Source organism: Falco biarmicus, chromosome 3 (assembly GCF_023638135.1).
Source record: "Falco biarmicus isolate bFalBia1 chromosome 3, bFalBia1.pri, whole genome shotgun sequence".
NCBI lineage: Eukaryota > Metazoa > Chordata > Aves > Falconiformes > Falconidae > Falco > Falco biarmicus.
Window position 1 is genome coordinate 2,426,111 of NC_079290.1, and position 24,028 is coordinate 2,450,138.

At 37.8% G+C, this 24,028-nt stretch overlaps 1 protein-coding gene across 4 annotated transcripts in view; it reads left to right on the forward strand.

Moving 5' to 3' along the window:
• Positions 1-24,028, forward strand: part of KHDRBS3 (KH RNA binding domain containing, signal transduction associated 3) — a 95,269-nt gene that overhangs the window by 29,900 nt on the left and 41,341 nt on the right. For all 4 annotated transcript variants that reach the window (XR_008820740.1, XM_056331594.1, XM_056331595.1 and 1 more), the window contains exons 3-5: positions 7,308-7,424; positions 14,434-14,580; positions 18,686-18,825. Coding sequence is in view for 3 of the 4 variants with exons in the window: in XM_056331594.1 (XP_056187569.1) it covers positions 7,308-7,424; positions 14,434-14,580; positions 18,686-18,825 (404 nt within the window). In the remaining variant the exon portion in view is untranslated. The remainder of the gene's footprint in view (positions 1-7,307; positions 7,425-14,433; positions 14,581-18,685; positions 18,826-24,028) is intronic.

A 24,028-nucleotide genomic window follows, 5' to 3' on the forward strand; every position in this document is an offset into this window, starting at 1 on the left:
GAATATGCATTGTGAAGTAGTTTATTCTCAGAAATCTGATTTTGCTTTGACATTTAGGGAACTTGTCTTATGAATTGGGAGAAAAAAAATAACTTCTATGGATGATAAATGGGATGATGGTTTTCCATGAGATGGATCAAAAATATGGAAACAATTTCCGTTTTGTGACAGGCTACCATTTTAAGTTGTTCACAGATATACATTTAAATACTGTGTACATCTTAGAAGCCACTGAGAAATGATCTCTGTGTTCCCTGAAGTGGTATATATATAAATATATATTCAGTGGTATGTACATAAATATATATTCTCAAAAGTTAATGACTTATGGAACTGGTATCAACATTTAAGTAATTTAGCTCAATGTTTAAAGTGAAAATATTTATTTTTAAATTTGTCATGTACAGTATATCTGCAGTTGTTATGTAAAGTCATGGAGAGATTAACTTTTTAATAACATATCTAGTTAGAAAACAATTTTTGATAGTAGCTTAGTTCTAAGGATTTCTTAAGAGTAGAAATGAGAAAATGTGGTTGTATAACCATAAGTGACATGGAAGAGCAAGCATTAAATGTAATACCAGGGATAACTTTTTGGTGACTTCAAAGTAATTGACTAAGCTTTCTGTTGTGAATAAATGTTTAAAGACCTATTACTGCATTGTATGAAGGAGAGCATAGTTTGTGGTACAGCATAGATGCCTGAAGTATTTACCTTTCTATAGGAACATTTTCTTTATGATGAAGAAAAATCTTGGAGGTTTTCATGGTTTCAGGTCATTGTAAGGGGAAGTGCTCTGTATCTATTTTTATATTTTCTAGTGACTGTATCACAGAGCAGCTACTGCAGAAAACTAATATGCCAAGGAAGCTTTCTATGGCTTTAATGACAATGGCTTGCTTAGAGCTTTACAGGAAAGCATTTGGTCAAACCTTTATACTTCCAGTAAGTATTTTAAGCTGGATGAGCCATTTGCAGCAGACTTTTCTTGGTGAGGATGAACAAGGATTACTTTTTGTATTATATCCCCCTTCCTGTAATATATACATTTAAAAATGCTGTAGCATTGGCATTAATTCCTTTTTTGCTGAAATTCATATAGTAGATCTAATCCTTATGAAGAGAATGTCTCACTTGTATACTCTTTGTAGCTGTGTTTTCTCCAGGACTGTTTTCAGGGACTAGTTTCAAGCAGCAACCTGGTAAGGAAATAAAACTCTTAACTGTTAAAAGTCATATTCTGATTTGGGGATTCTGAAGAAATGGGTGTTAAGCAGTGATGTCCATAATCTCCATTGTACTATATCTGCAAAAATGCTTCTTAAAATAAGGATTTGTGAATATTTAGAGAGGAAACAGTTTTCAAGCAAAAACATGATTATTGGTTATTTTTTCTGTTTCTATTAGGATAGGTTTTTTCTATTAAAAATTTTGTTTTCAGATGGAGATTTTTTTAGTTACACAGTACTTTAGGTATCTGTAAAAAGGAAACAAATAGATGCTTTCAGTGTAGTCAACCAGTATTTGTGGGCTAGTGGGCACCATGGCCAAGGGATAGAATCCCATATCTGAGGAGTTTGGGAAGGCACTGCAGCACTTTGTGGTGTATCTTTACCTGTACAGTAAGTCGGTGGTGTAGATAAAGGAGGATGCGCTTTCAGTGACCAGTTTTAGGAAAGAGCACCTCTTAAATCTTGCATCCTTCTGCTCAAACTAAAGTGTATCTGGTGTTACTTCAATATGATGTAGGACTGCAGAGGGTACCATTCATTACTACTGGAGTGTTATTTGGCTCAAACTGTTGCTGAGGTAAAAATTTTCCCCATCTTCTCCAGTTGTCTCCTCCCAGGTCTGTTAATTTGAATCTTGATACTGTCTTTGCAAAGCTGCCTTAAATGTTTTGCTGTAATTTTGTTTGAGGTACCATATTTGGTGCATCCTTCAGAGGTGGTCTAGGAGTAACTTTAAGTTGGGGGCTTTATCCTCCATTTTATATACTGTCATCCATAGTATCCTGATTCTTATCTAAGACATCAGAAGCTGTCTTAATGTAGAGGCAGCTCTTGATGTAATGTAGTGATTTGTCCAGTGTAGAATAATGTTCATGGCTGGCTCTTCATGGTTCTGCAGGGTAGCTGAACTCTGGCTATGGCAACAGCTTCCAGACCAGCTTGTGCTGGAAAGCAGGATGACTGCTTTAAGGCACGGTTAAGCTGAAACTAGTGAACTTGAGGATGGTTTTGGGTATTTACAGCAATTTGGATATGATTATGTGGTACTAGGGAGAAGGGTGAGAGAAGGGCAAGCGAAGAGGAGAGTCTGCTGTGTCTCTGAGCCAGGCTAGTGAATGGGACTGAAATGGTTGGTATTGAGCTGTTCAGATGTCTTTGTTACTATCCAGTGCCTCTTAATTCAGAGATCGTTAATAAGCTTGAGTTGGCTACTAGGCCTGAATTTGTATTTTGTTCTTGTGTTCTTGGGCAAATAAACTGTGAATGTGAAGCATGGGGAGCACCCATGAAACCTGTACATGAGCTATCAGGCTTATTTGCTTCTGTTTCACCAGCAGATAGGCTGGATTTGTTAATTTTGTAATGAAAATTTGTCTTATGGGTGGTAGTTTTGTACCTTTAGGTTTGAGTCCTTCCACTCCTTGATCACAGGGGATAGTGTTACAATCAATGATAGTAACTTAGTGGCTGATACCTTTTTTTAGGTGTTCCTGTATGTCTATGAAATATTTCTAAACAAACCTTTGCTGATCAGAAGCTTACAATTTGATGTAAAATGGAGATAAACAAATAGTTCAAGCAAAATTCGGTACCTGTTCAAAGTAAATGTTTTCTACTGAAAGATTAATTCAATATCATAAATGGGTTTTATTTATAGAATAATCAACTGAAATGTTCCAAAGCTTTTCAGCTTTGTTATGTGGGAACAAAAAGGCTTTGGGACTGCATTGTAAGCAATTTTTTAGTAACCTTCAGTGTTCATTGTGTTTTTAAGCTACATCTAGAGGTACTGTGTTTTCAAATCAGCAGAATTTCAGACTTGCAGCAAGGGTTCTCGTGCTTCAGACTTGTCAAATCTAATATTTGGAGCCTCGGTGCACAGGAAAGAATGGTTCAGTGGATCTCAGGATACAGCTAATACATTTTCATGTTCATTAAATGTGTTGTCTAGAACATGTCATCTGTGCAGCTACTTGTATAGCTACCATAATGTCTTGGCTTCAATGCTAGAGATTTTTCGATTTTGAAAAGATGACAACTTTTGGTGGTATTAGTTTTGTAGGTCAAGTTTTAGATATGCACAACATTTAAACTATTAATTAAAATAAGCAATACAGCTGGAATAAACAAATGTGTTTTGGAACACCTGAGTCGTCTTTGAGCACGGAAACCTCTTACTTTGATTACATGCAAAGTGGATTTCACTTTTGCAGCTATGCACTTCCATTTGTTATGACTAGTAGTTTGTATTTTAATTGTCAGGTAGTTGTTTGTTCCAGTTAGGAAATGATATTCAGAGCTATGCATCACATAGTTAAATACATGCTTGCCTACTCCTAAATTGCAGTCAAAAATTGAGTAAAATTTCATCTGAATATTTTAACTAAGATTACTGTTAGAAATCTAGACTGTATCATACTGCAGGTACTCAACATTCTGAAATAATTTCAGCATACATTACTGTAAATGGAAAACCTCTCATTTTAAAGTATGCAGTGTTTATTTTAATTCTTAACTTACAAGGCTATTTTAAAGTAAACATAAGTAATCTTAAGTAATACTTGAAAAATTGGTGTGGTATTCCACTATGAAAGCTTTCATTTGAGCTTAACTATGAACTCCCTAGGTAATGATCCTTTATTTAAGGAGACTGTTGACGAGGAGTTACTGAATTCTCGAAGTTTGGACTTGTTATGAATTGTTTCAATTTGTTTGCTTTCCTTGCAGTTATACCTCCAGAAATAATAAAATCAGAAGTTCAAGTTGGAAGGGACTCTAGAGAACATCTGGTCCAAGCTTCTGTTGAAATCATGACTGTAAATTAGATCACACAAGGGCCCATCAGCAACCCTGAGTCCCAAATATTCTCAGCAAGGGAGATTTCTACAGTTCTGTTGGGCAACCTATTTCTGATGAATGGTCTCCTTCACTGTGTCTTAGGTCCTATAAGAAAAAAAAGGAATATACCTAGAAAAAAGAATGTATATATAAAGAAATTGCCTGAGGATTTCTTGAGATTTGGCCTGATAATTTCAGAAAAGACTAGTTCATGCAAGGCCTTAAAAGCTTCTGTGGGCTACAGTCATCCATAAGCAATTTGTTCAATTGTATCTTGGTTCTAACTCAGGCCTACATTGGGAATTGAAATTGCAAGTACTAAGGGTAATAAAACTGTATTTTCATATTTAGTAGGCCTAATGCTTGCATTGCCTTTTGGTTAAAGCTGAAGCAGGTGAACTGGAGCTGTAGGCTTTCTATGTGGTAGGGGGACTGCAGCTGGGCCTGTTTTCCATCAGCACTTCCAGTGTAGCAAAAAAAGATTTTGAGCTGCAGCTACCCCATTGTTAAGTGTTTTCAGATTCCTCCAGAGGAACAGGAAGATCAAAGAAGCCCATCTTGGCCCTTTAGTGAAACAGTAGTAGAAGAACAGTCAAAGAGCTTACAAAGTGTTTGTGGCCCAAAAATTATGAAACAAGTACTTTAAGCCTGTTTGCTCTATAGCATCACTGTATATATTAGGAAGAATATATATGTGTGTGTGAATATATACATACATGTCTATAAGTGGAAGAAATTCTTCACTATGAGGGTGGTAAGACACTAGCCCAGGCTGCCCAGAGCAGCTGTGGGTGCCCCATCCCTGGCAGTGCTCAAGGCCAGGCTGGACAAGGCTGGGAGCAGCCTGGTCTGGTGGAAGATGTCCCTGCCCATGGCAGGGGGGTGGGAACTAGATGGTCTTTAAGGTCCCTTCCAACCCAAACCATTCTGCGATTCTGTGACTATATTTTACTTGTGCCTAGAACTATTGTTATGTTAACATGGTTGTGGCACTATAGATTCCAACACTGTGAATAACCCAGTTTTACGGATTTGCATTTGGGATAGTAAATATTCCTGAATAGTTGCTTGTTGATAAATAATCTCTATTGCAGTGTTTTGACAGGAATTATGGTGGGATGACCTTTGGCTGGCAGGTGCTCACCAAGCTGCTTGATCACTTCCCCCCTCAATAGGCGGATGAGGGGGGAAAGCAGGATGAAAAAATCAGTGTCTTGAGATGAGGATAGGGAGATGGTTCACAAATTAGTCATGGCTAAAACAGACCTGACTTGGGGAAGATGATTTTATTGCCTATTAATTGTAACAGAAGGATAGTGAGAAGTAGAACAAAACTAAAACTGCCTTTCCTACACCCCCCTGTTCTTTCTTGACCGAAATTCACTTCTCATTCTTCTACCACCTTCCCAAGTGGCATGGAGGGATAGGGAATTGGGGGTTCTGGTCAGCTCATGACACTCTCTGCTCTGCCCTCCTCAGGTTCTTCCCATGATCCATCCTGGGGTTCCTCCCACAGGATACAGTTGTTCACAAACTGCTCTAATGGGGGTCCCTTCTTGAAGAACTCTACCCTGTAGAACAGACTTCTCTGGTGTGGGTCCCCCATGGTGTCACAGGACCTGCCAGAAACTTTGCTCTGGCATGAGCTCTCCATGGGCTGCAGCTTCCTTGGGTACATCCACCTGCTCCAGTGTAGGGTCTTCCATGGGTGGCAGGGTGGATATCTGCTCCACTGTGGTTCTCCATGGGCTGCAGGGGCACAGCCTGCCTCACCATGGTCTTCAGGTGCCTGGAGCGCCTTCTCCCCCTCCTTCTTCACTGACCTTGGTGTCTGCAGAGTTGTTGTGCTCACATTCTCATTTGTCTCAGCTTTGCAGTGGTTTTACCCTTTCTTAAATACGTTATCACATAGGTGCTATGTAGCTGATGGGCCAAGCTTTGGGCAATGGTGGGTCTGTCTTGGAGCTGACTCTATCCAACATGGGGACAGCTTCTGGCATCTTCTCACAGAAGTCACCACTGCAGCCTCCTGCTACGAAAACTTTGCTGTGTAAATCCAATACAGGAATAAATTACTACATTCAGCAAGTGTTTATGAAAACTTTGCTGTGTAAATCCAATACAGGAATAAATTACTACATTCAGCAAGTGTTTACAGCATTCCAGACCAACATCCAAGTATAGTTCATGATTATCATCTTTTTTTGTGATTTTTTTTTTCCCCCAACTAAAATAGTTCTCTGCATACTAGGTGAATCCTTATCTAGCTAGCCTTCAAATTTTATATACCTTCCAAAATGCAGTGCAGCAATAACAGAAGAGAACTGCTGAATGTACACAACTTTTCTCCTGGTGTATGTGACTGGGAATATGTGCCCTATGGAGCAGTGCTCATGAGAACTTTCACACCTGCTCGTTCTACTACGTCCAGTTTTGTGTCCTTGACATGACAATAGGAAGACTCTCCCTTTCTGTGTTTTTTTAATGAATGGATTTTTTGATACCTGTTTTCTTTAGCCTGCTTTCCCTCTGAAGCACCTTCTGGGCAGAAAGAGACCCAGCTGTATGTTCTGATGTTTTGTATGAACAGAAACAGTTGGGGTTTCTTTGTCTTTGTTTTTGTGGCTCACCACTTTCTTCTCCCTAGTTACCTTAATGGTGTAATGCCATGGGTATGAACACCACTGGCTTTGGTAAACTTCAGTGATAATGGGGTATGAGTGGCAGTTGACAAGATAGCAGTTCTGGTTTGGGACTGGATTTTTATGCTTATGTTCTCCGGATTTAATTCTGTGCTTGTTTCTGTTACTTGATAAATCTCCAAGGGAGGACAAGGCAATTAAGATACTACTTTTCTTCAGAGCTTTGTTATCTCTATTCTTCATAGCTTTTTGTATCTGTGAGATTGCCAGCTTTTTTATGGTCATGTACCTGGTAACAATTGTTGAAAACCTGAATTGCAGTTTGAGCACATCTGTTCTCAATGTTGAATGGGATAAACACAAAGTTCTCTTCATACTATTTGATTTCTTTGAGTTCAGATACTTGTTTCTGTTGACATCTGGTGGAGCCGCTAACATGCTGTTACTGTCCTACAGAGTTGTACTTAATGACTGTGTAGTTTATGATCTAATACTTGTTTGCACCCAGAACAAAATTGTTTCAGCAAAATACTCCATTTTGCGTACTTATGCTTAAAAATCCACTGAGCTTAATGGCTTTTTGTTTTCTTACAGTTCAACTTTGTGGGAAAACTTTTGGGTCCACGTGGCAATTCTCTAAAGCGCTTACAGGAAGAAACACTGACAAAAATGTCTATTTTGGGAAAGGGTTCTATGAGGGACAAGACAAAGGTAAGCCCTGAGTATGTTAGTGGAGTGTTTGATACCTGAAATTCATAACTTATCTAATATTTCTGGGGAGGTGAACAAACACTGTGATAAAAATTGCAGCAAATAAAAAGCATAGGTTAGCCTCTCATTAGCTAGATTCAGATAGTCTGTTTTCTCTAAGGTCTCTGTTTTTAGTGAGTGTTTTGAGGCTACCATGAGCTGTACATAATCGCAAAATGGAGTAATGCATTTCACTGGTAAGAGAAGCAGCAATATGTTTATTGGTGTAGAACAGATTTAACCAAGTTTGATAGTGAATGCAACAGTGTGAAAGCAACACAAGCTTCAGTGGCAAGGTCCACTGGATTGTTTACTGCACAGAGGACAGGGTCAGATAAAACTGTAAAGACGATCCTCCTGTTGAGTCATGGGGGAGGTTCAGAAAGGACCCCCTTGCCTTCTCAACTCCTCAGGGGGGAGTTTAGCTGCACCTGGATCCAGACTTCTCAGACTTGGTCAACAGTTTCTAGCTAAAGAATTATATATGCGCAATCAATCCTTTATACCACTTAGCTAGGATTTCAAAGTTTAGCATGCTGTTAATCACTTACCGAGAACCTGTTGTGGCAAGGAATCTCTCAACCTTAATGAGTGACCTTGAGAGATGTCCCTGCTCAAGGGGAGATCTTGGTGTGCAGCCCACTGCCATGCAGGAGAGCTCAACAAGCTCTGGGCTGTCCACTATTTATGAGGTAAAATGATTGACTCGGCCATACTGACATACCACCCATATTTTGTGTAGCACCCAAACTGTGATCCTGGGGACTTAAGTGGGGCATTACCAGTAGCATGTTCTAGATTGGTCTTGTACAGCTTGAGTAATGCCCAAGTGCGCATGGCAGTGTCCTCACTTTTGAAGGAACCTGAGTTCTAGATAGATCCAAACAAACTTTTTGACAGGAAAAAAAAATTTACACCAAACATGTAAATTTAATAACACTTCATCATCTGTTTTTATCTGTCTAGGAGATAAAATACACCCAGAAAAGTCACAGCTCTGAAGATGACTTGTGCAACTTAAGCAATTGACAAATTGCAGTTGTTTCTATCGGAAGTATTTAGTTAAGAGTGGACATATCCATTACAAGAACTGAAGTAGACAGCCGAAGAGAAACCTTTAGCTTGATAGGGGTACTAATAATCAGTGTCACTCTTTACTGACCTAGATCTCTAGCAATATTTGTAGCAGATAAGTGTATATCAGTGAGGAGGTATCACCTGTCTGGTAAGCTGCATTAATTGGAGCATTCCTAGTGATGCAAGTTAAAACACTGAACTATTTCTTGCCTGTAGCATACCATGTTTTATAGGCCTGTGGTGAAATATTCCTGTGGTTATGCAATAATCTGAAACTTAAAAAATACTGTGCACTATAAAGACTGATAGGCATGCATATGGAAGAGTGACTTAGAGGGTTGGCTACTGAATTTCCTAAACTGTGTATATTTTTAGCACATTTTTATTTGACTTTTCTTGATTGAGATGCTAGCTGAAACTGCTTAAATTTTTTTTTGTGGTCAATAAAGTTGTGAGTTTAAGCTATTTTTTGCAGAGAACTTAAATATGATTAATTCTGAGTTCAGAAACAGTAAGATTCCTGTCATTGTGGGTCTGCTTGTATTTTTGAAAGGGACAGTGCAGAGGAACCAGTTGGATACTTTGGAACAATACAGCTGGAATAGCTTCTGCGTACCTATTTGGACTAGTCCTTCAGAAAGCATCATTCAGAACTAAAGCAAAGTAAATCAATGACACTGGTTTGAGTACTCAATTGAACCTACAGGATATGTGCAAGAAAGTACTCTTGCCGCACAGGGATCCTAAATGAATTTGCACTCATGCCTAGTTCTCTGGGGACATGGCTCAGCAAGCCAGAGACACTCTGTATGTGGAGAACTTAACCAATAAGAATTTAAGATTATTTTTTTCTGGATTCACGTAGATTATCTGTGTACTAGTTGTTTCAACCGTACCTCTTTCACTAACATAACTAAATTTTTGCCTTGATCTTCGTACATTCTTGTTCAGCATTTTGAAACCACTGCATTAAACTTGTCTAGACAACTAGCAAATAAGAGAACCTTATTTAACCTTAATTATACAGTTTTGTTCTATGAGAAAGAAGTGGTCTTTGCTGAAAAGAAGCCCAGGACTGAATTACATGGTGTCAGCAAACTTCTGCTCAGAAAGGCTGGCAAGCTCTCACACATGAACAGTTTTTGCATTACTTGGAAAATCTAGTTGAGTCTTTAGTGTGGTATTGACAAGTAATGAAGTACATCACTCTTAGAATCATAGAATGGTTTGGGTTGGAAGGGACCTTTTAAAGGTCATCTAGTCTAACCCCCCTCAGCAGTGAGCAGGGACATTTTCAACTAGATCAGGTTGCTCAAAACCTGGTCCAGCCTGACCTTAAATGTTTCTAGGAATGGGGCTTTTGCCATGTCTCTGGGCAACCTGTTCTGATGTTTCACCACCCTCACTGTAAAAAATTTCTTCCTTACTCCTAGCCTGAGCCTACCCTCTTAGTTTAAAACCATTAGCCCTTGTCCTGTTGCTACAGGCCCTACTTTTGCCCTGTTTGATACATTTCAAATCTGCAGAGAAACCTGAGTTGCTCTTATAGGAGAATAATAGGTAAATAGTGTACACTAATTTTTCTGGTTGCAAATAATCAGGTGCCAAAACAGGCAATTTCAGTGCTGCCTTGGCAGTGCTCAGAGCACTGGTCTGGAGAAGGTAAATGGTGAACCAAGGCAATGAGCCAGCCTAGAGACACACATGGGAGATACATGTGGCTCCTGCTCTACCACGCAGTCTCTCCAGCATAGCTGCTTCTCCCTGTTTCCTAACGCACTCTCTGACCAAACAGAAAATCCACAAGTTCCTAGCCTGCTATTTTTCATCTTAGAGGACAGGAGAAATTGATTAAAAAGTGTAATTGCCACTATGTAGGATTTTCTTCTAATTCTCATTGAGGTTTTGATTTATATAAGGGTCAGATGAAAGTGAAATCTCCTGAACAATATTGTTTGCTCCTGGTGAACAGAAAATTGGAGCAAACCTTGTTTTCAGAAGTGCATCGTTATTATAAGACAATGTTCAATGGCACAAACTGTCATTTAAAAATAAAAAAATTCTGGGAAAAACCCTATTTTCAGTTTCAAAGCACTGTTGTGGTTAGAATTTTTGTTAGACAGCAAAATCTTTGGAATTACATTGTCACAGATAAAAAACTTCAGCTGATAAATTAGTACTCTTTACACTGAAGCCAGATTTGCCCCGCAAAACAGATGAGGATCTGATCTGTTGTCTCTTTAACAAGTTCATTGCAGCACCTTTGCTGTCACTGGAAGTGAGACTGCATATGCTGTATAGCTGCTTAGTGATGGTCATCACAGGTTCTGGGATGTACCAGTTGTTGGAGGCTTCGGATCAGGTTGTCAGGTATTCCTAAACACTTAACATGTTCATATACCTGCTATATCACCAGTTTTAAGTGAATAATGATGATTACCTCTTCCGAGAAACAGTGGAAGTAAGCTTCACAGATTTCTCAACTAAATTTCTAAATACTTTTTTCTTCAAATTTTTTGAACTTTTGTGAGAACTTCAAAGGCTTTTGGGAGAAAGCTAATTAGTGCGAAAGGTTAAGAACATGCAGCAAAGATCACCATTATTTTGTGCAAGTTCTTTAAGGAAAGATTTGGATAAACCAGTATGAGAGATACAGATAAACCAGTCTGACTTTAAATTCATTTTGGGCAACAGTATTTCTCTAGCTCTTGACTTGTAATTGGCTTTTTAGGGTGTCCACTCTGCTTCCTAATAAGACATTTTGGTTTAAGAGCACATTCAGGAAAGTCTTTTGTTCTGTATCTTTGTTCCTTATTCCTTCAACTGAGTTCCAGAATCAGTCTAGGCTTTTATTTCCATCTCTTGTCAACACCTGGAGGACCATTTAATGTATCTACTTGTGATATATAGTATCTAAATTCAGTAATTCTCTGTGCTGTCACTTTATTGCTGACTTCTCACTAGTCGGTACTGAGATACCTTCTGCTAGATTACTCAGGCTTTCATGTGTCTATAGGCAAGTGAAAAAATAAAAAGGACCTGCTTCAGAATTTCTTTATTCCATGAAAAGGTTGCTTTTATATTGTAAATCTGAAGAAATAACTTAAAGCCTTCCATACTAATTGGTTATTCATGTGTTACCAATACTTTGACACTAGTACAGGCCTTTCAACAACTCAAATATTCTGAATGGTTTATAAAATCTGACAGAAGCCAAATTTAAGATACCATTAAAAATAGGTATCAGGTAGTACCTAAAGAAATCTAAAACCTAAATCAAAGATGTAGTGAAGGTGAAAATGGACAGTACTGTGAGCATATGTTAATAAATACTGCTATGCAACTTCTGATTTAAAGTAGTAGACTTCTAGGGCTTGTATCTGGTTCCTGATGGCTTGACAAGTAGGATGAAAAGCAGAAGGTTCTATAGGTACAATGGAACACACAGCAAAGTGTGTATTGACTGTCTTAGGCATGTTGCCAGGTGCCTTGTGCCGCTGTGCATTGTAAGCCGTGCTGGTGCTGTGCTTTGTTCTGGACCATGAAGGGATGAACTACAACAGCACGTGGTACAAAGCAAACAGGGTAAGCGTTCCTGTAAGGCCTCCAGAGCCCCGTACTGTAGTGATGTGTCTGTACGGAAAACACAAAGTTAAATCAGATTGTCCAAACCATGAATAGTTCAGTGTGATAACTTTTGTGCAAGAAGATGGAAACTTAAAGGACAGGGGTTTATTCATTTTTCTTTTTTTTTTGAGGGGAGGGGTTGTGGATTTAGTTGTTGGGGTTTTTTTTCGGGAAAAAAGGTGGGGTGGTGACATTGCTGTCTTTCAGCTCACTTGTTCCACATCTGGTTTGCTTTCATCCTTTCAGCAGCTCTCAGATCTCCCTTACAGTGAGGAAAAACAATGTTCTTTGTTTTGGCCAGCCTGGCAGCATCCACATGCACTGGGCAAGCCTAGGCAATGTATGTGCCATCAGGTAATGGAAGGCAGGGGATTTTGTGGGAGCTAAAAATATTGTCAGTGAGGGATACTGGAATGAGAGCAAGCTGTGGCTTTTGTCTTGGTCATCATGGGGAATAAAAAACACCTGAAATGCTTCATGTATGCCCAAGGTTGGGATGTGTAGGCCAGTGAGTGAACTAATTTGTGTGGTGTTAGTTGTGGAGAGTAGTGTGTTGCCAAATCATGTTACAGCATTAAAAAAAAATAATAAAGTGAACTTCGCAAGTGAAGCAAGATAAAAGGATAAAGTTACTTAAAAAGCTTGCTTATGGGCAAGATTTTAGAACAACCTGCATTGAAATTTCTTACATAATTTGTTCAGATTCCTGATTGAAACCCTTTCACCAGGGATTGCAGATGAAATTGTGACTTTTCTATTGTTTGTTGCTATTACCAGGCAAGTTGATTGATAACCACAGAAATGGATTTTCTTAATTCTCAGTTCTCTGCATATCTAAATGCACAGTGTTTTCTTCCCTTTAAAAGAGGGATGGGGAGTGCTTGACAGAATGTATGTACTAAAAAGCCAAAGAAAATGTATATGGGGAACTCCACTGATGAAAACATCTAGCTTCCAGTGCTAGATAATAGTTCATATAGATAAGTTCGTCTTAAAGTAGTTGTGAGAAACAGTTCCTATTAAAACTAAAATGTTTAAGAGCTGTAATGTTTATATTTACTTCCAGTTTCCAAGATCTGTTACTTGTATTGACAAGGAATGATTTTGCTGACAAAGTCTAATCCTGCTGACTCTGGCCTCTAATACTTTTGCTGTGAATGCTCTAACAGCTAACTAGATTGTTTTATTTTTTTAAACATCCATATAGTTAAATGTGAAGTATGATGACAAAAATGTTATTTATGAGAAGCAGAAAAGGATTGTTACTTATAAACCTCAACCCATAATTAAGGGATGTGCATGGGGGGAGATTTCAACTGTTAAACTATAATTTTAGTCACCTAAAGGATGAAGTACTTACCTGGTTCTTGCTACATACACTAAGCAGCAGGGGAGAATTCTTAGGGCTTTTGTTTTCAGATAGCAGAACTGCTAAGAATTTGATACAATGTTATCTGGTGATGCAATGAAATTTTTAATGATGTTTAGTCTCTTTGGAGTGCACCTGTCACACACATGGGAGGAGGGCAACCTATCTGACACTAATGAATGATGTCCTTTAGGTCTGTGAACATTTTGCATGTGAATGCAAGTATTTGAGAACTGAGCTCTGCTCCACTACATTGAAATCATAGTTTCTCAGTCATATTGAAGTGGATGAATAAAAGAAAATCTCTTCTGAAATAGCTAGTGAGCTCTTTCCTCTAATGTCCTCCTCCTTTGTCTCATGCTGTTACTCTCATGTCCACGTAGCGCAGTTCTGTGAAGGATGTACTTGTCGGGTAGAAATCTTGGTGAGAATAGGAAAACAGAGGTATCTGAGCAGTGCAGTAACACTAAGATCAAAATAATATTGGTAAAAGAATCTTGCTCTTCCAGAATATTAGATCAAACCTATTTCTAAAGACTACTTTTGAGAAGAGGCTTCAAGTTAACTTATGGTTCTCAGTGTCTTCTATATGAAACTGGTGCACTTGGGGAAAACTCCTGGGAACACTCTCCCCTGTGCTAGTTTCCTCATGTGAACAGAAGCTGATGGGTCCTATTTTGTGTGTTACTGATCATTTAATGTTGATAAGCAAACTGATACTATTCTGTTATTTTAGCAACATGATTGAAGTGTATCAGAAAAGTAATTATACATTTTTTTTAGTTGCTGCATCTGACCATGAGTAAACAGTATGTACAAATGCCTCTGACACAATTTCAGCTCTATAATATGTTTAAAATAAGATGGAAAAAACCCAACTTTTTTCTCATCTCCTAGGAGGAAGAGTTGAGAAAAAGTGGAGAGGCAAAGTACTTCCACCTAAATGATGACCTACACGTTTTAATTGAAGTATTTGCACCACCAGCAGAAGCATATGCCAGAATGGGACATGCATTGGAAGAAATCAAGAAGTTCCTTATCCCTGTTAGTATTTTAATTTTTGAATAAAAATTTTGGTAGCCTTGAGTGAGAAATTTTGTGTATTTTACTAACTTACTGTACAATATTGGTCAGGTCATGTTGCATGATTTCCTTCACCTGTGATATAGGCAGTTATTGGGTGAATGCATAACTGTCCATATACATGCATCTCATGATACGACCTATAGTAAAAGAGCAACTTATTCTTAACTGGTTATGTGCAAAATATTTTAAGTCTACAGATAATTGTAAAAACTTGTAAAATGTGGAAAAACAACTTTGTTCGATTAAGGTATGGCTTTTCTGTGTTCCTGTTACAGAACCCTATGCTGATGCTTCAGATGTTTCATTAAGAATAAATAAATCTGACAATGTAGTATTGCTTCCACCCATAATCCTGGTTTAGTATTCAGTGCTGAGAATCAATACAACTTTATCTTTTTCACATAGCTAGTGATACATGGGTTATACTTCTGGTGTATACTTCAGCTTGTGATGTATGAATGGTAAAAGGAGATGTGATTTCCAGCATAAGGGTGTACTGCAGGTTTGGGATATGTATAGGCAGTGGTATGGCAGGGTTTTCAGTGTCCTACAGAAGATTCCTTTATTTGTTTCTCATGTAAGGACTGACCTCAATTGCTTTGCGATGTTAAACTGCTTGGAAAATTCCAAACTGTCAAGCTGGGACAGCTGAGTGGAAGCTGGGGTAGAAGGTGAGGTGAGGCATGAAGCTCCTAACTTTTTATTGGTTATCAAATGAATGAATAAAGCAAAGCATTCTCAAGGTGCATTGACTAATATTTATTTTTACTGCTGAAAATGTTGTCCAAGTGTTAGTCTTTATTTGTGTCAGGTCTTGGAAATGTGGGAGACCTAGCTAAGCAAACATTGCTAAGGTGTGTAATCTGAGTGACAGCAGCATCAAAATGTTTGAGGGTATAGTCAATGTAGCTGTATTCAGGATCAGCTGGGGATGGATGCCTCTTGTTTGGCCACTACAGCCTGTTGTGGGTAGAACTGCCAGCTCTACTTTGAGCTGAAACAGTTGGTGCTGATGACCTGACAGTATGTATGCATTTTGGGGACTTTAATTTGTACTAAACCTAGTCCAGACCCATGAAACTGAAGTTCCCAGGTCAATGAGTTGATGGTGTGCTCCTTGAGTTTTTTCTTCTGGCATGTTTTTCTTTCAATGAAAGTCAATTCATATGCCCCAGTACTGCTCCATGACAGGAACCAGAGCATGGTAAGTAATGATCATCAGGAGGTTCATTCAGGAATACATCCTGATGTGAAATAACGCACTAATGTAGGTGCAGCTTTTGATGGTTAAAAACTAAATGTCTTGAGCATTATGTTCTCATGTTATAAAGAAGCAAGCACTGCATAATAGTTTTTTCTACAGGTTCCACATGGCTTTTGTCTTGAGGTTTACGAATAGGTAAATTTAAAACATATTGTTCAAACATCCTAACTGATCTGGGGATACTGAACAGAATATTTGAAGGAATGCTGGCCTGTTATGATGTTGAAGGTTACTGTAGTTGCATGATTTGTGATTCGATTGTATGAAGTGATAAGGAAGAATTAACTTCTTGGCTATTCTAGTGAGCAAATACCTGCTTTCTTTTTAGATGGAAATATGATCAATTATAGATGAGTGCTTTTCTGCATGCACTGGAAGTAAGGATATATCTGGTATTTGCATGCCTTCTTCATCAGAGATCTTATTTGTCTTTGTTAGGCTTGATTCACCTAATCATAATAAATGAAGTAAGCTTGTCAAAACCTAGCCATTACTCTGCTGCTGTGAAGCCAGTAGAATTAGACTGGTAATGAGCAGTTCCATTCATTGGTTTTACACTTTTCCATCTCAACATTTGATCATTGCGCTTTTATTGTACTGAGTTGAACTGATTCTACATAATCTTTTTGGAACTATGGAATCAAGCAAGCACTCTTAATTTCCCTTTGGCTTTTCAAATGTAATCTTAGCCGAATGGTTCTAAAAATGCCTAAATCTCTTCTGCCCACCTCGCCCTTGCAGCAGCTGCTCCAGGAAGCAATAAGGAGCAGCTTTGTCTTCTCTATAGAACTACTATTTGCTTAGTTCAGTCCTGTTCCTAATGCTGTGTAGGGAGAAAATATCTTGCATGTATCTTGATGACTCGGTCACTCCTACAGAAGAAAACATCCTCCATGTTCAGAGAAGACCGTAGTCAGTCAGGATGGGCAATATTCGTAAGAAGAGAGTACATCTATTAAACTGAAATTTGTCAGCAACATTTGACTGAAATTTGAGTGTCACCTCAGCATGAACTGTACAGGGATGAGTACAGTCTAAAGGTTTCCAAGTCCATCTTGTGTTCTAGGTGAGGAAAAGATTGCTGTCTCCTCAGTTGACTTGAAGTGTACTGTTTTCCAGTAGTGGGCAGTCAGAAGTTGACCATCTGTTACTTTTAATTGAAGAATCCAATTCAGTCTAATGGATTAACAGTACTTATCATGGCTTCCTTGTACTACCCCTTTGCTCTGTACCCTCTTGCAGCTTCTGGCGTGTGTGATATGGACCATATTTTCGGTTCTTTGCCTTTACACAGTGGAGTCCTTGTCTGTGACTGAGGCGGCTGGTATGTCTGGTAGTATGCTACTGGAAAAATCAGAAAGCATCAGGGAGAAAAGAATAAGGACTTAACATGCGTACTGGCAACCTAAGCACATCTTTGTTAAGAAATCAAATGTAATTATTGTGAAATGATCAAAGGTGATTTTCCAGGAGCCCAATTCTCCCCAAGACATTCTTCTCAGAAGATATAAAGGGCATCCCTCATACATGTTATGTCAGAACTTTGAGACCTGTATGTTTGTGGTACAGTTCCTTCGCATTTTCTTTCAAAGCTGAATTTTTGTTGCATAGAAATTTTGTATTTTTAGTCAGTTGTGGTCCAGCAACAGATTACAAATATAAAACGAGTTTCTGTACAGTAGTTGGCCAGAGTAGTGTTCAATTGCCTGATTGTGTTCTACTCCTTGTGATGGCCTGGCTGTGCTTTGGGTACAAGCAGTTTTGTAATGGAATCTGTTTCTCCAAAGCTTCAGTCAGTTTGAAACAATTGATTCATCTTTCAGACTTTTTTCTTGTTCACTGGTTGGTTTTCTGCTGCTAAGTAAGTATGATCTTACATGGGCAGTTGTGGGTTAAACTTAAGAGCCTGTACAAGACAGTTTGAACAAAATGCTTTTAGAGTGCCACTTTTTTAATGCTAGTAACTATTTTCTTCAATGGCATGTAAAGGAAATCTTATTTCTGTTCATAGAAGTCTAAGGAAAGTGGAATGTCAAGAGTTCATTGCTGTATCTGTTACTGTGATGCGCTCGTTTTGGAGGTTGGCTCAGGGTTCCTGAAAACTCTTGCTTATTTGAGAAATAACATATTAATATCCCATGTAAATAACTTCAGCTTTCTTTTTCATAGGCCTCAAGAGGTTTTGTGCAGAATAAGGGACAAGGCATGTGTCTTCAGCTTGTTTACTGTTGCATATTGTAGAATTTAAATTTTTGGTGCCCTTTTTATTAGACAATAGTGCATGTGTGTATTGAATGAATTTCCTTGTTTAATCTTTAACTCCTGATTTTAAAAGTGTAGCTATCTATAATCTATTCCTTCTTTTTGAGGGGCTGTTCTCAACAGAGTGGGTTCTGTTACTGCTTTGCAACACCAGGCAACGACATTTCCCCTGTTCTTAATACATCATTCTACAACTGGAACTACAAACCAGATCTCAGCTCAGAATATGGCACCTTGATTTTGTTGTTGTTTCACCCTAGTTATGGCATTCTAACATTGGCATTTTAATTGGTAAAGCTATGTGGAGGTAATATGCAGTGGGAAGGAAAATAATGCCTCAGCAAAACCTGCAATTAATATGTAGAATTCCTTTAGAAACTTTGACTGAATAATATGCCTATTATATTATGAATATTAAAATTTTCAGTGCGATGTTCAGCTTTTTAAGAGGAAACTTTCAGGAGCAGTGTATTCTGGTAGTAACTTGGTGTGGTGGTTGAACAGTTTGTTTTTCTCGCTCTGCCCCCCCTGTTTTAGGATTACAATGATGAAATCAGACAGGCACAACTTCAAGAATTAACATATTTAAATGGTGGCTCAGAAAATGCAGAAGTTCCAGTAGTTCGTGGAAAAGCATCTATTCGAGCAAGAGGAGTGCCAGTTCCTGCTTTGTCCAGGTAAGTATCTGAGCTGCAGTGGAATTTCATTTGAATGTACATATTTTAAGCTTTTCCCTTTAAACACAACACTACCCATGTGCCCCCACCCCCAAGTACCCAGTGAAATACATGAAGGATTCGCATAATATGAGCAAAAGATTAGGGAAACAGTCGAGTCATTGGAGATAGCCTAATTGGTTTAGACTGCATTAACAGTGGTGGTGGGTTTTGTGGCATGAAACTTGAATGATACCTATGTTAAGAAACGGTGTGCATCACACAAGGTGTTCAGTCTTAATGTGAGCATCTGCTTGACTTCTAACTGGGTTGTTCCTTCAGGTGCACTTAGGGTCTATGTGTGGGCGCAGTGAAGCTCACAGCTTTAAAAAAATGGTAAATTTAGCTTGCCTTGATTGACATACAAATTTCAGAGCAATTTCTTTAACCTATGGAATACACATTCCTTTTTTACTGTATTGCTAAGTTCTTGTAGTCATGATGAAAGTTACAGAAGTGCTTTGGTAGTAGAATTTGGATTTAGTCTCATTTGAGTAGCACTTAGTAAAAGTGGCTTTTGATTCAGGAATAGGCAAGTCTACTGCTTTGCTTTGTTTCTCTTTGACACAGGAGATGTTTTGTTTCTACTTTAGCATCCCCTGTCTTTGCAGTACTGAGATGACAGCTACAACTCTTTTGAGTACTGAAGTGTGAAAACAAAGTGCATAACTGTTTCTGTTACAGTACAGAGAGACTGTGGCTGCAGCAGCTAAGTGTAACTCTTCTACAGTAAACTATTTTCCTTCAGTTGTAGCTATGGTTCTTACTAATGCAAGCTTGAAACCTGCATTTCAGGTTTTCAAATTTCAAAACAGTATTCTGAAGTGTTTTAACTCAGATTAAGTGTGGTGGGGAAAAAAGGCACTGAGGAATTACTCCATTTATATAGATCTACTTACACAGTTACATGTATCCTGATCATGACTGCAAACACAATGCAGAAGGATCTTAATCTAGAGAATTTACTTACTGATGGTTGTCCTGTAAGAATATCACTATTTTCTCTAAATCAACAATTTTTTGTTCTTCTATGAAGTAATAATTGTGTAATATATCTGTTCTGCTTCTTGATTTTTTTAATGTTCAGAGCAGTGGTTCCAAGTGACCAAGGCTCACTTCTTTAGCCCTGTAATCAGTCATACAAAAGTGCTTGCGAATTAGAGACCTGATTTGATTTTGGAGGTTGGTTTTTTGCTAATCTGACTTCAGTTCTTAAATATCTGTTTTTAACTTTGCCGTAGATGCCTGTAATGGTTGTTACAGACATTCGCTACAGATACACTTACAGTTCTAATTTGTGTTTTCATTTTTCATGTCCTTAAGCTAGTGTTTCTGGGATATAGAAGTTGTTTGGTTTGATCTTACCACTAAAGCTTGATACCTAACTTCCACTACTAGTATCTAGTACATGAATGCATAATTAATTTATAGGACTGAATTCCTAACATCACTAGTTCCATCCTCTGGATTTTGGTAAATTATTTTTTTCAATCTCCAATTTATGCAAGACACATACGCTGTTACATAGTTCACAAAATCCTTTGTAGTTGGCCTACAACTATTGAAATGGCTTCAAGGCAAATTTAAATGTTATTAGTATTTGACTTGGAGGTGACAGCTAAAAATTGTGGTTTTGTCATCTCCATTTTTCTTAAATGTTTGAAAGAAAATTCAAACGTTGTTGGTTTGACTTGTCCTTACTTCAAGGCTTGTCTTAAACTCAAAGACTTTTTCCCTTCAGAAACTGAAGCACTCTGTTAGCATAATCCTTAAGTGAAATTCAGTGCTACTGAGATAATACAGCCATTCAGTTAAAGTTCTCAACTCAGTTGTGATGCTCTGATGCTTTTTTAGCACAAATTAATTTCAGTAAGTAATACTTTTCTTGAAGGAAAGCTTTGTTAAAGTATTTGTCTTAGTATTAAAACGGTTTAATAGCGAGCATCCCTGAGATTTCTCAGGCTTTGCTTTAACCTCTCCTGGCCTTGTAAAGTGAAGCCTAAAACCTTGATCCTAACCTCCCTTTATAATCTATAGAATACTTTTAAGGTATCAACCTTGATACATGTAACGTCCTGTTGAGGATGCAATATCTGAATGTGTTTTAAGTTCCCAATTTTTTTAAGCCTATATTATTCCTGAATATTTTCACTTTAAAAAAGTACTAATTTATGCCTTTTTTTACTCCTTATTAGACATGTTGAAACTGGAGATAATGCATCTTATCAAGTGCCTTCTTTTAAGAAGACTTGTTACGTGTATATTTAGCTCCATACCAAAATTTTACTTTTTAGAAAACAATACATTTGTTGTGCTTGCATACCAAATTCTAGCTTGTGCACAGGTATGGTAAGTAAATTCCTAACAGTTGTAATTTGATAACTTTTTATTCTGCTATTTCTGGATTAACTACAGGTTCAAAATAAACATGTGTTACCATTCTTATTAATGTGCACATTTAAGCACATTTTGCCAATAAAGTAGCATTTTCCTCTCTAAAAATTCACATTCCTATTGCAAGCATAAGTAAACATAAAATTTAAGGCTCACTCAATTGTGACTCAAATTAAGATATACTGGGAAAGTGAAATTCTAGAGGATGATGATAATAAGCCTGAGCATATGGATAATCTTCCTCGCTACCTTGGGTTGGGTAGAGGGAACAGCTCATGTTACTTACAGCTAGACATCACTGTTAAAATCATAGAATGGTTTGGGTTTGAAGGGATCTTTTAAAGAAAGATTGAGAGCCCCATCCAGCCTGGCCTTGGACACATGCACAGCTTCTCTGGGCAATCTGTTGCAGTGCCTCACCACTTTCATTGTAAAGAATTTTGTCCTTATGTCCAATTTAAACCTACCCCCTTTCTGTTTAAAACAGTTGCTCCTTGTCCTGTGACTGCAGACCCTGACTAAAAGTCTCCATCTTTATTATAAGCAGCACTCCTTAAATGTTGAAAGGCCACAGTAAGGGAGAGTTGATTGGGTTCACTCCCCAGATTGAGATGAATTGTATTTGGAAGCAGATAGACTTGGTTTTCACAAAGATGGGGGAAGGAAAAGGTAATTGCTTACAAAGCCAACATGTAGGTACAGTCTAATTAAAGAAATAACAAAATTCTGTTTTATGCTTGCATGAGTGTGTGGATTTTTTACTTTTCCATTTATTCTTTTTATTCATATTTCAGTGTGTGCATGGCTGGAATCCTAATGGTTGAATGACTGTCACCCTACCTGGGGAAAAATAACTGTTGTAGGTTAGAATTTGCTGTCTTACATGTCAGAAGTAATATGAGGTGATGTGGATCACTGCTGCAGTTCTTCACAGCTTCCAGTTGTTCTCCTGTCATGTCTGGAATAGACTGGTTTATTTTTTGAAGAGTAACTTTTTGTTGAACATGTAGGTACTGTGCTGCAGAAGATTCTGAACTGGCAAAGCCAGTTCAGGATCCAGGACAAAGGCAGGTATTATGCTCGGTGTGTTTTGTGTCTTTAGTCTTGTGATAAATCTCCCAATTCTCACAAAACTGAAACATGGACATACATATGACTGTTCTAAGTTAAAAATGTGAAATAAAACTTGCATAAGAGTAACTTCAACAGTGGCTCATTTTAAAAAAAATTAAAAGGCAGGAAGCCTAGCTCTGAGTGGTATCCAGATGTGTTTGGTATTTTGGTGCTGACATTTTAAAATAACAGGTCTGTTTCACATGTTTAATACAAAACCTGAACAAAAATATTTACTGTTTGAGGAACATTAGGAACATTTTAGTTGTATGAGTTGGTAAAATACTATTTTATTGGCAATCTTCACAGGTACTAATCCAATTGTACTTCTAAACATTCACAGATTTTTTGAGTTTCTTTCTAACATAGTATAATGTGATTTTAAATGGTATTAGATTTTCTTTAGAATGTTTTTCCACACATTAAACTACTCAAACAGTGAGAGGTTGATCAATCACAAAATGCAGTGCTTCAGTAGTACTTTAACTGTACACAGTAAGGTACACTTTTCAGGTTTTGTATATAGTAATTACAGAAGATAATTTTGATACTGGATTTACAAATCACATTGGCGCATTCTAATACTTCTGTGAAAGGCTTGTTCTCTCATTCTGTAAGGTATTTACGGTACCTTTACAGAAATTAAGTACTTAATTTACTCTTTTTCTCACATACTAAATTGCAAGTATAAGTAATGAGAAAATGTTATGGGGGAAAGAGTCAGGTTCCAGCAGAAATCGTTTTCATGACATTATCTTAAAGGAATGCTGTGACATATGAGTTAAATTCTATTATTTTCCCCACTATGTTGGTACACTGTTCTGTGTAGTGAAACAAAAGATATTAAATGAGTTACTGGGATTTGCTTTATTTAGTCTAGACCATGGTAACCAGATTGAAAAAGACCTTTTTCTGCAATGAAGAGCCTGTAAGGTGATTACCCAGCTTTGGGAATAAAATTATTCTTAAATTAACCACCTAAATTACTTGTGTATTTAATGGGGAAGAGTTAACTTCTTTCACTGGATTCACTGCTGCCAAATTAATAAATCCAGGAAAATCAAAACCAAAATGATAAAGATGTAAGAAAATTTCAAAGTTTCTTGTAGCCAGAATAATCTGGTTTACAGCAGTAAAATGTTTCTTTGAGAATAGGATGCAATGGTCTCAAGTACACAGATAATCACAGTTGCTAAAGCATGTCTGGAGGTGACAATAATGGCACCTGGCTAGAAGCTAGGATATGCTGAGTATGTTTAAGTACTGTCTATTTAAAGACATGTAAAGCCTATTTAAAGCATATTTAGTAGAAAATACAGTTAATAGGTACTTAAAGTGTAGGGCTGCCCTCATCCAAAGAAATCTGTGAGATTCTGAATAGTATCCTGTCCTAATATTCAGAAGAGTAGAGTTTTAATTAGAACCGTAGCAAAAAGAAAACCAAACACTAGTTTCTTCTGTGATGCTTCAGTACTCCTGTATTTGCAGTCTTGTAAAACTGAGGAATTGCCAGCAAGGACCTTTTTTATTTCACATGTCCTGAAAATACGGCACGTTAACTCTGTTTCGAAGTATTACACAATCAGTGTGTACAAAAACTTTGAAGACAGGTATGTGGGAGGTTCTGTGCCCATTTGTGCACACAATTAGCCTGGAT